Source organism: Cervus canadensis, chromosome 13 (assembly GCF_019320065.1).
Source record: "Cervus canadensis isolate Bull #8, Minnesota chromosome 13, ASM1932006v1, whole genome shotgun sequence".
Lineage (NCBI taxonomy): Eukaryota > Metazoa > Chordata > Mammalia > Artiodactyla > Cervidae > Cervus > Cervus canadensis.
The window spans coordinates 70,892,317-70,904,617 of NC_057398.1; the positions used below are offsets into that span (position 1 = coordinate 70,892,317).

General features: G+C 32.7%; 1 protein-coding gene across 4 annotated transcripts in view; it reads right to left on the minus strand.

The window, feature by feature from the left end:
- Positions 1-283: 283 nt before the first annotated feature.
- Positions 284-12,301, minus strand: part of KCNT2 (potassium sodium-activated channel subfamily T member 2) — a 426,098-nt gene continuing 414,080 nt past the window's right edge. For all 4 annotated transcript variants that reach the window (XM_043485980.1, XM_043485984.1, XM_043485982.1 and 1 more), the window contains 2 exons: positions 6,017-6,101; positions 284-2,898 (listed from right to left, as the gene is read on the minus strand). In XM_043485980.1, coding sequence (XP_043341915.1) covers positions 2,787-2,898; positions 6,017-6,101 — 197 coding nt within the window. In that variant the 3' untranslated portion in view covers positions 284-2,786. The remainder of the gene's footprint in view (positions 2,899-6,016; positions 6,102-12,301) is intronic.

Here is a 12,301-nt window from a genome sequence, read left to right on the forward strand (position 1 = left end):
CTATCCTTTTTTTTTTTTGCCTTCTTTTTCTCTCTGTCTCTTTCCCTTTCTACTTTTCCCTCCCTTCCCTTTGCTCACTTCTTCTTCTGTCTCTCTGGCTTCCCTGTCCTTCTTTCCTTAAGTAATTGAATGACTGTTTATTTATCACTAACTTTTTCAGTGATATCACCTTCATGTTTATATTGGTTTTGAAATATTAAAGTGACAGGTAAAAATGCAATTGTGGCCAAAGAAAATATAATTTGTCTACACAACTCAAGTTTTGCCAAAGTAAATGTTTTCATCATCAGAAATAATTTTATTATTTATTTTAAAGCAATGTAACTAGTAGCAAAATGGTACATAGACAATAAACAGAACCAAATCCCATAGGGTTACAAGAACTAATATTGACTTAATATTTATTTTCATGTGCAAGTGTAAGTAATTTAAAAAGGCAACCATTTGTTAAAAGGCTTTTATAAGTGTGTTTTTATTTTTTAAATAACAGAAAGACTAATAAACTATCATCATTATAGCAAGCTGATCTGAATTGTGTTAAATATTAAATTTGGACTAATGTTCATAGTCAAAAATAATTATTTTAAAATTTATGAAACAATTTTTTTTTATTTTCATAGGAAATATAGTCAGGTCCTACATAGTGTAAAATCCTAGTCTTGGCAACTGTCATAATGCAAAAATACTCAATTTGAGATATTGGAGGAAATAGAAGATTTCATAAGACCTTACATTTATTCCTAAACACAACTGTAATAGGTAAAGACATGGCAACTCAAAGAAACATCATACTTAAATTTCAGTGTGGAAATATGAAACAAGTTCATTAAATTTATTGTTGTTCTCCATTACATATATTAATTCAATTCTGCCTTCAGTTTGAAAAATTTCTATGTGAATATGCTTGTTAAATATATTTCACCTGTGTTTATAACATATACACATGTACAAGCATACCATCTTTGTTTTAAGCTGTGTTTCTATTTCCTTGTTCGGTTAAAGAGAATTAAATATAGGGTCTCCCTATTTTAAGGGAAATTCTTGGTGTTCATGTTGTTCTAAAATGAGAGTAATGTAAAATACTAAACAAAAACAACAATAGGCATTTCATATACTCAAAGCCAAATTATACAGTAGCTGTAATCTATAGTTTCACATTTTATACTTTATATTTTATATTCACAGAATTATGAAGGAATATTAGATTTTATTTGTTACCTTTAATCCTGTTTTCTTTTTAATTTACCTGCTTTTTGTGTAAAGAAATGATGCCACATCTCTTTCTAGTTTTTAAATGTTCTACTTTATGTTGAATTAAAATTCAAAGCAAAATTCAGAAAAAAAATTTGGAACAAAAATATCTTTTAAAATTTGTCAGTATCTCTTTCATGGGAATGACAGCACATTCCAATTACCTTGTGTTTTTCAACCTGTTTCTGAAGGGGACTAATGCAATACAGGTAAGAGCACTGGAGTGACCAAGGGTGAACTTTTTTTTTATGACAGTCAAATTCTGTGTGGTCTGCATTAAATTTAAATGGCAAAAACTACCTTTGCTTTTTGGCCACACCACACGGCTTGCAGTATCTTAGTTCTCTGACCAGAAATAGAACCCAGGCCCTTGGCAGTGAAGCACAGAGGCCTAACCACTAGACCACCAGGGAATTCCCCCAAGCTACCTATTTTTATTTGTATGTTTTCTGTAGAATGTCAAAGTACAGTTAAATTAGATAAAAATTTTGATATTGCATTTTTTTGAGTATGATTACTTCAATGCTAAAGGCATAAAGGAGGACTTCTAATGTTTTGAAATTCTTTGTATTCTATAAAAAGCATAATTATGCTTCTTTTGAAGTATCCTTCTAGTGAAATATACTATATAGATATATAAAAATTGTTAAAGCTCAAGATTTTAATGAAAATCATTACTTAATATTTCAGTTTCAATTCTTGGAGTAAATTTAAGTCGACAAATGTGTTTCAAGTATTTTCCCTATGTTAGGTATTCTCTTAGGAGAACAATATGTTAGGAGAACAATAAGTATTTGCTTTTATACTTTTCTTGGCATACAATGTGTGTCAAACATAAAGTTAGGGAAAATTTCATATAGTCAATATTTATTTTTGTTTTGATTTCTTCAGAGTAATAAAACATGCTATCATCATGGCAAATTCTAAAATGGATATCATATCATATGAAAAGGCAACAAAAAGGTTAAAATGGCTGAGGGATTCATATTCTAAAGCAAACTATGATTCTTACACAGAAGTCAGCCACGTGAATGTGTTTATCTGTGTAGAGAAGACTAGACACAGTATGATGAGCTGTTTTTATGGAAAAGCAATGGAATAGGACACATTTAATTTTAGGAGGAGCAATCATCTTCTATGTCCATTGGGATGCACCAAATATAGTTAGATTTCTAGTTTACTTTCATAAAGCCTCAATACTTTTTAAAAAAAATTGGCTTCTACAGTTTGCATCATTGACAAACAAAGAAACATCAGGTTTAAATTTGTGTTTTGACTTAGATTTTCAAAACCATTCCATTGATGTCTTTCAAATATTAATAGGAGGAGTACCAACAAGCAGTACTTCAAGTTTCAAAATACTCTATACTTCCAGGAGAATAGATGTTTTTTTAATATGAAAGAAGTGGATATATTCCAATCTAGTTTATTTCATGCCAGCAATGCTTTTTCTTTCCTAAGATCTAAAGTTGTTTCAAGCAACATCCTTGGAGGGAAAAAAAAAAAACAAAAACCAGTTTATTATTTTCTTTTTATCAAAGCTGAGTTTCCTCTCGGGAGTCCTGAATCATGGTGTTGCAGATGCTGTTTTTTCGACTGGGTTCACTGTTGGGTAGGTAAGCCAGTGGATCCGGTCGGATTAAGTATCTAATAAAAGAAAACAAAGTAAATGACTGCAGTAACAACTAAAGGCAAAGCTCATCCACCCTGACACTTTAGATTGTTACTTCAAGTTTATTTGTTTAGTGTTAATGGTTATCAAAACTGGTCTCCATATATGTCTCTCTAATGGTGGAAGGACTTGCTGTTTATTTGGTCTGTAACATTTTGCAGGGCTGGTATTAATTCTATACCTAAAAACGTTGTGAAGATGAATATGAATGAATGATGAATCATTGTCGTTCAGTTGCACTCCATCACCACATTCACCTTATCAAACATTTATATTTTATTCTAGTATTTTGTTGATCTATTCTTCTTTTTTTTTAAACTTTTTATTTTGTATTGTTGTATAGTCAATTAACAATGTTTTGATAGTCTCAAGTGAACAACAAAGGGACTCAGTCATACGTATACATATATCTATTCTCCCCAAACCCAGCTGCCACCGAGGCTGCCATATAACATTGAGCAGAGTTCCATGTGCTATACAATAGGTCCTTGTTGGTCATCCATTTTAAATATATCGATTTTTTATTCTTTACTTTGGCTATTTTTCTATCAAGGAGACCTAAATACTAGCCATGATTATATCACTTGATTGTTCTTAGTTTTATCATTCATAACTATTAATAATTTGATCAAATTATTTCTATAGTCTTTTAATTTAAATATTCTGTGACTCTAAAAAAATTAATGATTTCAGAAATGCCATGAAGAACTTTATGCATAAATAACATTTTAAATGAATTGACCTAAAATTCAGGCTATGCTATATTAAGCAATTGGACAAAAAAATTATCCTTAATTCACTCTATTAGTAAGTAGGTAAGTGTTCATCTGCCAAACTCACGCATTTCCATGTTAGAACTTGTTTCAAGAAGCATGGTTTACTTCAGACTGCCTAATGATATGAGTGTCTTGAGCTTCTCTAGACTACAAGCTAGGATCTGGGGATATGAAAAGCCACACTCTCTGACCCCTGCAGAGAATTTAATTTATGAAGCAGAAAAAAGGATGAAAAAGAAATTCCAAACACCACAGAAAGATGAAAAGAACAACAGACAATGAGGGAATGTTTTATTGAGGGGTTTAGGTTGATGTCTCTCCAGGTAGAAGTGGAGTGGAAATGGGACTGAGAAAAAAGTTCCATCCCAAGGATGACCTTGGCATGTTCAGAAAATGAGTTTGACTTCAGAGGACTGGTTAGATCAGGAAAGGACAGGAGATGAATTCATGAAAGAACCTAGAAAGATGCTAACGAAGGACTTTCAGCTTCAGGATAAGTTTCCATTCCTGTTCTAGAGGCAGTGGGAAGCCATGAGCACTTGGAAGTGAGAGGTGGAAAGTGAATACATGTAACAGAGCTCCTAAAATTTCTTTTTCAGATACAAATGCAATGAGTATTTCATCACTTTGTAATAATGTTAGGAGTTACACAAATAAATGCAGGAACTAACTTAAAAGTGGGAACTATAATGAAGACTCATACTTCTCTTAAAGACCAAAAGGAAGATATTCATAAATATGTCCAAATTAAAGGACATATATTCAAAAGGTTAACATGATCTTACCATTTCATGAAAAATAATCATATTAGTCTCAAAAAACTTATGATTTGTTATGAAATAAAAATAAGGTATGATTAATTTAAAAATATATATGTATAATTGAAACTTTGAAGGAGAGGCATACAAAAGTTGGGACTACAAGGGCAGACTGTATAAATAATAAAAATTGCCTGATTTTATGGGTCAAAGGAGGAAACATATGTGTAAATACGGACACAAGTAAAACAGCAGATTTATCATATTTTAATTATATACAAAGTGCAGCCTCAAGAATGGGCAGTTGAAAGCCAAGTACATCACAAATAAGATATTTTCATCTAATTTAAAGTGCTCTATGAATTCATCATCACCACTGGCTTACTCCTAGCCTTACATCAACAGCTGTCAAAATGACTTTTCTAATTTTTGTTACTTTCTTGCTCATATATCCAAGTGCTCTTATTACTAGAAGATTGAGCATAAATTCTTTGTTTTCTAATCTAAGGTCCTTCCAAAGTCAGGTTTAATATGTTTCCAATACTGCAAAGAACTGACTCATTTGAAAAGACCCTGATGTTGGAAAAGATTGAAGGCAGAAAGAGAAGTGGATGACAGAGGTTGAGATGGTTGGATGGCATCACGGACTCAATGGACATGAGTTTGAGTAGGTTCCAGCAGTTAGTGATGGACAGGGAAGCCTGGCGTGCTGCAGTCCATGGGATTGCAAAGAGTTGGACACAACTGAGTGACTGAACTGAACTAAACATCATGTTTAACTAGTTATTAACAATGCAAATTCTAACAACACAAAGCTTTTACTGTGGTCACACTAGGCTCTGTAGTACTGCCCTCTGGCACACATTATGCAATGCCCAGGTAGTGCATTTTCTCAAGCCATCTCCCTGTTCTGGAATGTTCTCTCCTCTCCACCTACACAAATCCTATCGACCCTAAGAGTCTAGTTTAAGTCCTCCATCTTTATAATCAGAATAACTCACAACAATGCCTTCTTTCCTGAATTTAGAAAAACACTATCTCATTTAAACCATGTTTAAGTCATGTGACAAAGTCATGATATATAGACCACACTTTTAAAGCAGCACTTTAACACTTTTACAAACATGCATAATATGAATTACTACCATAGACCCTTTCCTAATAAAGATTTTGACCAATTTTACCTTGGTTTTGAGAAAGTCTAAGGGATTTAGAATTAGCTAGTGTGGGATATTTTAGGTTTTCCTTTGAACTTCTTTCTTCTTTTTATTCCACAGATTTTCTATCATTTGTCTAAATGTATATATTGAAAACAAAATTCAAGCTGTCTTCTATACCTCTACCATCCTATGATGCTTTTGTATAGTATGACACACAGCAATACACAATGCAGTGCACAAAATGCATTTGTTTATTGAACACCAAAATTAGACTTTGATTTTCTAAGTATTTATATCACAAGAACAATATGGTGCTATTATGGGGAAATAAAAATATAAAAATAAATAAATTTGTGGTTTTCTGAAAATACAGGCTCGATGTGAAATACATCAACTTACACAACATCATTCAGCTCCAGTCTGGTGTCTGGAGATGGGTTTATCAGGATGTAGGAGAGGGTATTTTGATGATCATTCATTTCATCTAGAAGATAAATAAATGCTAAGTTAGTTATACCACTTACAGAAAATTATGGGAATTATTGCAGAGCATCTTACCTTCAAACCACATAGCTGTCGATAATAACTTGCTATAGTTTTGCCCACAGCATGAGTGTTTATATAACTTTGACTATTTTCAAATTACTGCCACTGGAAATATCTGACAGGTACTCATTTTTTGTTCCAACAGATGTTAAAAAATAAAGTATCTAATTCTGTTCACAGCAACCACAATTATAAGCTACCTTGTAAGCTATTATGCTAGTACTTTTTATAAGTCTAAAAAAGTATTTTTATTACAGAAATGGCTAGACAGGATGTTTACTTGATTTTTCTATGCTTTAATAATTATAAAAAATCGTGCTTATAGATGGCCATCCCAGTCAGGAACATTCATATGGAAAATACTGTGAAAAAAATCATCTAATGACATTGTGTTTTAAAAAACACAACAGATATGTATCTAAATAGCATGAAAACCCTAAGTACATTTGACTTCCTTACATAATATGTCTGATATAAAACATGGTAGTATTCTGGAAGAATGCAGAGTCCTGTGGATCAGATTTAACTGTAAGTTTCAAGGGAAGTGTACCACTGGATCATTTGCTTTTTCTCTAAAACAATTCATATTCTAAAAATAAACACCTGTGCCCTTTAAGTTTTGTCAATTCATTCTGGAGACATCATCAGACTTCAAGTTTGGAGAGTTGACTTGGCATTGGAAAGGAAAAGAAAACAGCTTTGGGATTGAGGTTTTTTAGTTTCCAAGGCTACGAGAAGGTGTAAATACAGAGGCTCACGGACACATACTCGGTAAATATTAATCCTCCCAAGAGTAAAGTCTTTAAGCTGGAAGGACACTGTTTAAAAGCCTGCTTGAGAGCCATAGTCCTCTCTAGCTCCTTCAGTTAAGATAAGCTTGGCTCCTAAAAGTGGTATTAAATTTTCCAGTTTGATCCAAAAATCTAAAACTATATTTCATACCAATAGAGATACATCAACATGAAGATAACTGCATAAAATTAAAGATAATTTTAGGCCAATATAGATGATTCTAATAATTTTCAACACTCAAAAATATATATTATTTTCACAAAATAGTATTTACCACAATGTGCTTCTAACTAGAAACCTGTCACTGGACTGTGAAAGATAGCATTTTCAGTTATAATCTTTCAAGTTGATATGCAGATGTGACATTTTTAAGTCTATAAATAAAAATCCCCATCTTACAAGGAAGTTAAACTGTAGTATAATTGAAGCCTCCAGTAAGTTTGTCAGTAAAATTATTATAATCATAAGGTTATCAAATTAATATTCAAATAAAGGAATATATTCAGTTGTATAGCCCCGGGGCAGACACAAGGAATTGCATCCTGCCATGGGGATAAGATTGCCAGGCAAAAAGAGAATGCCCTGTGAAATCTGAAATTCAGACTAAAAGTTAACAAGTTTAAGCATATTTATATACCAAATATTGAATGTTACATGCTTATACTAAAAATCATTTATCGTTTATCTGAAATTCAAATTTAACTAGGCAGCCTATAATTCTTTCTGCTAAATCTTCCAGTCTCATACCTGGGGGTGTGTGGTTACCCCTAATTCAAAAAGCTGGAGCTTGGAATTCCATTGAGTATATGACAAGCTTACTTCAAATAAGGTTTGTTTTCACCTCAAAACATATTGTACTGGCAGGAGATTACCAGGATCCTTTTTTTATACAGAAAGCAATTTTGACATATGTATTCTTTTTGAAAAATGTCTCCTTTTGTACGAATTTCCACATAGGCTAAACAAAATACCTGCAGTTAATAGTGCATCCTAGAGACTGAAGCATGATACCCTGAAACGTAACAGGTCATCAGAAAATCTCCACCTCTTTTTCTGTTTTGCATATAGGGTTATCGTTACCATCTTTCTAAATTCCATATATATGCGTTAATATACTGTATTGGTGTTTTTCTTTCTGGCTTACTTCACTCTGTATGATGGGCTCCAGTTTCATCCATCTCATTAGAACTGTATGACAAAAACCACTACAATATTGTAAAGTAATTAGCCTCCAACTAATAAAAATAAATGGAAAAAAAAAATAAAATGGGACTAAAACAGAAAAAAAAAAAAGAAAGAAAATCTCCACCTCATTTGGCTTTCAACTACCATCTAGTTGATAATGTGGAAAAGTAAAATAAATACATTTCTGTACAAATTCCAAAAGATTTTGGAAAAACCTTATTTATTTTCATTTTAATAGTTTGAATATACTACTTTAAGAGCTTCCCCGGTGGTTCAGCAGTAAGGAACCCGTCTGCCCACGCAGGAGACAGTCGGGAAGATCCCCTAGGCGAGAGAATGGCAACCCACTCCAGTATTCTTGCCTTGGACAGAAGAGCCTGGCAGACTACAGTCCAGTCCATGGGGTCACAAAGAGTCAGACATAACTTAGCAACTGAGCACGCATACTACTTTAAGCTTAAAGGGACTTCACCTGAAGTAATATCTGAGACTGAAGAACAATGTATTGAACATATTATCTGATTTAAAAATAAGTATTGTTTTCAATTTTGCTGCTATCCTCTAGTACCCCTAAATGACTTACAGGAGGCATTTTTATCATTAGTTGATGATCATAATTTATCACATGATTTTTGATTTTTGTTCTCCAGTTTGGTTATTTAATAATGTTAATTAGGCATGATTGTGCTTCCCTGGTGGCTCAAATGGTAAAGAATCTGCCTGCAATGTGGGAAACTTGGGTTCAGTTCCTGGGTTGGGAAGATCTCCCAGAGAAGGAAATGGCTACCCACGCCAGTATTCTTGCCTGGAGAATTCCACGGACAAAAGAGCCTGGTGGGCAACAGTCCATGGGGTTGCAAAGAGACACGACTGAGCGACTTTCACTTTCACTTTCAGGTATGATTAGTCATAAATAATCCTAAATCTGGAGACAATGATGAACAAGACAGGCCAAGTCTACAGATTCACCTATGACAAGTCAGCTCTAAACTTTCTATATGATTTTAAGCATATCATTTATCTTAGGATATTCATAAATATTCTGTTGAAATTCACTAATTCCAAATGCACATGCAGTGAATTTTGACACTGCATAGCATAGTGCAACCTCTATCATAATTATGACATAGAATATTTCTATAATGACAAAAAGTTCCTTTCTGACCTTTTGCAGTTAATTCCTTCCTCTCATGCCCCATCCTTAGAATCACTGATTTCTAGAAACATTCACTCAGCTAGGATCTTACAGTGTGTTTCTGTAAGGTTTTTTTCCCCTTTGTGAAATCTTTTTGTTGGGTATCCAAGCTGTTGCCTGGATCTACTTTAATATTAATGCAGTCATTCAAGTTTTCTTTAGAATTATGATTACATAAAATATAATTATATGCTTTTACTTTTAATCTATTTCTTTCTTTACATTTTAAATGTTTCTTTTAGACAACATAAAGCTGGGTATTGCTTCTTTTAATCCCATCTGATGACTTCTAACTCTTAATTGAAATGTTTAACTCATTTATATGTAATATAAATATGAATATTGTTGCTGTCCCGCCCAATTCTTTAACACCCTGTGGACTGCAGCACAACAGGCTTCCCTGGTATCAAGTATCAATATAGTAGGATTGAAATCTACCATCTTGCAGTTGTATTTCACTTGTTCCAGATGTTCTTTGCACCTCTTTCTTTTTTCTCTGCCTTCTTTGGATTAATAGAGGTTTTACACAGTTCTTCTTATAATCATTCCATTTTATTTGCAATATTGGTTATTAGTTATATCTCTTTGATTTTCTTTTCTTTTCTTTTTTTTGTAGTATCTCTAGGTCATTGGTTGGCAATTGTTTTTTAAAGAACCAAATAGTTAATATTTCAGAATTTTCAGGCCATATGAGCTCTGCTATACTTAAACTTTTTCAACTGGAAAGTGGAAGCAGCCATAGAAAATGCAAAAATCAGTAAGAATGACTGCTTTTATTTTTTCCAAAAACTGGCATGCTACCATTTGCTGTCCCTTGCTCTAGGGCTTAAAATGCACAGCTTTAATTTTTCAGTGTCTACTCTTAAATAGCACATCACTTTACATGTATTTTAACAAACTTGCGTGTGTGCTAAGTCACTTCAGTCATGTCTGACTCTTTGCAACCTTATGAACTGTAGCCTTCAGGTTCCTCTGTCCATGGGATTCTCCAGGCAAATGTACTGGAGTGGGGTGCATGTGCTCTTTCAGGGGATCTTCCCCAACCAGGGATTGAACCCATATCTCTTATGTCTCCTGCATTGCCACGTAGGTTCTTTACCAACATCACCAACTGGGAAACGCTTAACAAACCTACTTATTCTATTTCTTCCTTATTACTTATTACTGCCATACTTTTTTTTCTATATATGTATTATAAACCTTACAATGTTTGTCATAAATGGTAAATTATTTTTGAACAAAGTTTTTAAAATAGAAATGTATCTTTTACATTTGCCCATATGCTTACTTATTTTGTTTAGATCTAGAGTTCAACCTGGCATTTTTTTCTTCTATCTTAAGAATTTCTTTTAACAATTTCTTTCATACTGCAGAGCTGTTGTTGACAAATTTTCTCAGCTTTTGTTTTTTAAACCTGTACTTATGCTTTTAGTTCAGAAAGATATTTTTACTATGTATAGTATATTAGGTAGACTATATTTTTCAGTACTTGAACCAAGTTTCTCAGTTGTGATTTGGTTTGAGAAGTTTCTGACATGAAGGTCTCTATTGTCCTTATATTTGTCTCTTCCTCATGAAATGTCTTTTTCCTTCTACTCTTTTAGAGGCATTTTATCAATGACTTCCAGAAATTTTTTTATATTGTGTCTTGGCATTATTTTATTTGTTATATTTATATTGCTTGGGCTTCACTGAGCTTCTGAGATCTTGAATAGAGTTCCCACCAAATTTGGACAAAAATGTTGATCATTATTTCTTCAAATATCCCTTCTCTTCCTCCCGTTACTCCAATTATGAAATTACTCAATATTATAGCACAAGTAGCTAGCACCACTTTTTCAAGGCTTTTACCTTTTTCTTTTCTTCTCTATTCTGCATTTTGGATAATCTATTGCTATGGCTTTATGTTCATTGATGTTTTTATTCTGCAGTACCTATTTTTATGTAAATCCCATGCAATATACATTTTACTTGGAAAGTATATATTTTTCCAAGCAAAATATGGGAAAGTAAAGTATTACAAATTCTAACCTATATGAGCTTCATGTCTTCAATTTTTCTCCTTATCATTCTGTTTTCCTCTACCATCTTGAACATATAGATCATATTGTATTATAATAACTACCTCAATATTCATATTTTCTGAATCTGTTTCTGTTGACTGATTTTTTTTCTACTGGTACTGGTCATATTTTCTTGTTTGTGGTCCATTTACATGACTTCCAGCCTGTAAAAGGCCTAAATCATTTGTTAACCTTTTCTCGGGTAACAAAGTCATATGCTGATTTTTTCCAACACCTGTACACTATTGGTTTATGTTTTTTCTAGTTATTTAAATCGAGGCTATAAACAGTCATCATAATTGGAAACTTCTTGTTTCAATGCATTTAGAAAGCTCATTTTTGCTCTCATTGACTATTTATACAAACTCATAATAAAATGCTGAACTCATAAAATGTTGAAAATAAAATGCTCATTCAACTAATTAAATTTTTTCTCAATGACAAAAATATTGTATTTTATTCAAATGTCCACATTTTTCTTAGACATATGCCAAAGCACAATATTTGATTTCCAGGTGTAAGGATAAAATACATGTATTATTAAGTGCAATTAAGTTAACTGTGGAGTTAAATTATATAAAAATATTGACATCATTGAGAAATTAATGTTCTGGGAAGGTTATGATACAACTCCATGAAACAAAACTTTACAGTTTTACTTTAGGGAGATATGGAAATTCATTGCAGAAATAATTGTGTTTACCATAAATCATTATCAGCTCAGCAGTTACCTCTTTTGAAAACTTCATTACTTTATCTGTTAAGGAAACTGCTGAGTTTGTTTCTTTCTATTAACATCCCACATACAGAATGAGATTAACATAAAACCCATGGTTTTATCCTCCTGTGTCTGCCTCCTTGTGAGAATGGGTCAGTTCTGGAAATATAGAATAACATAAAATC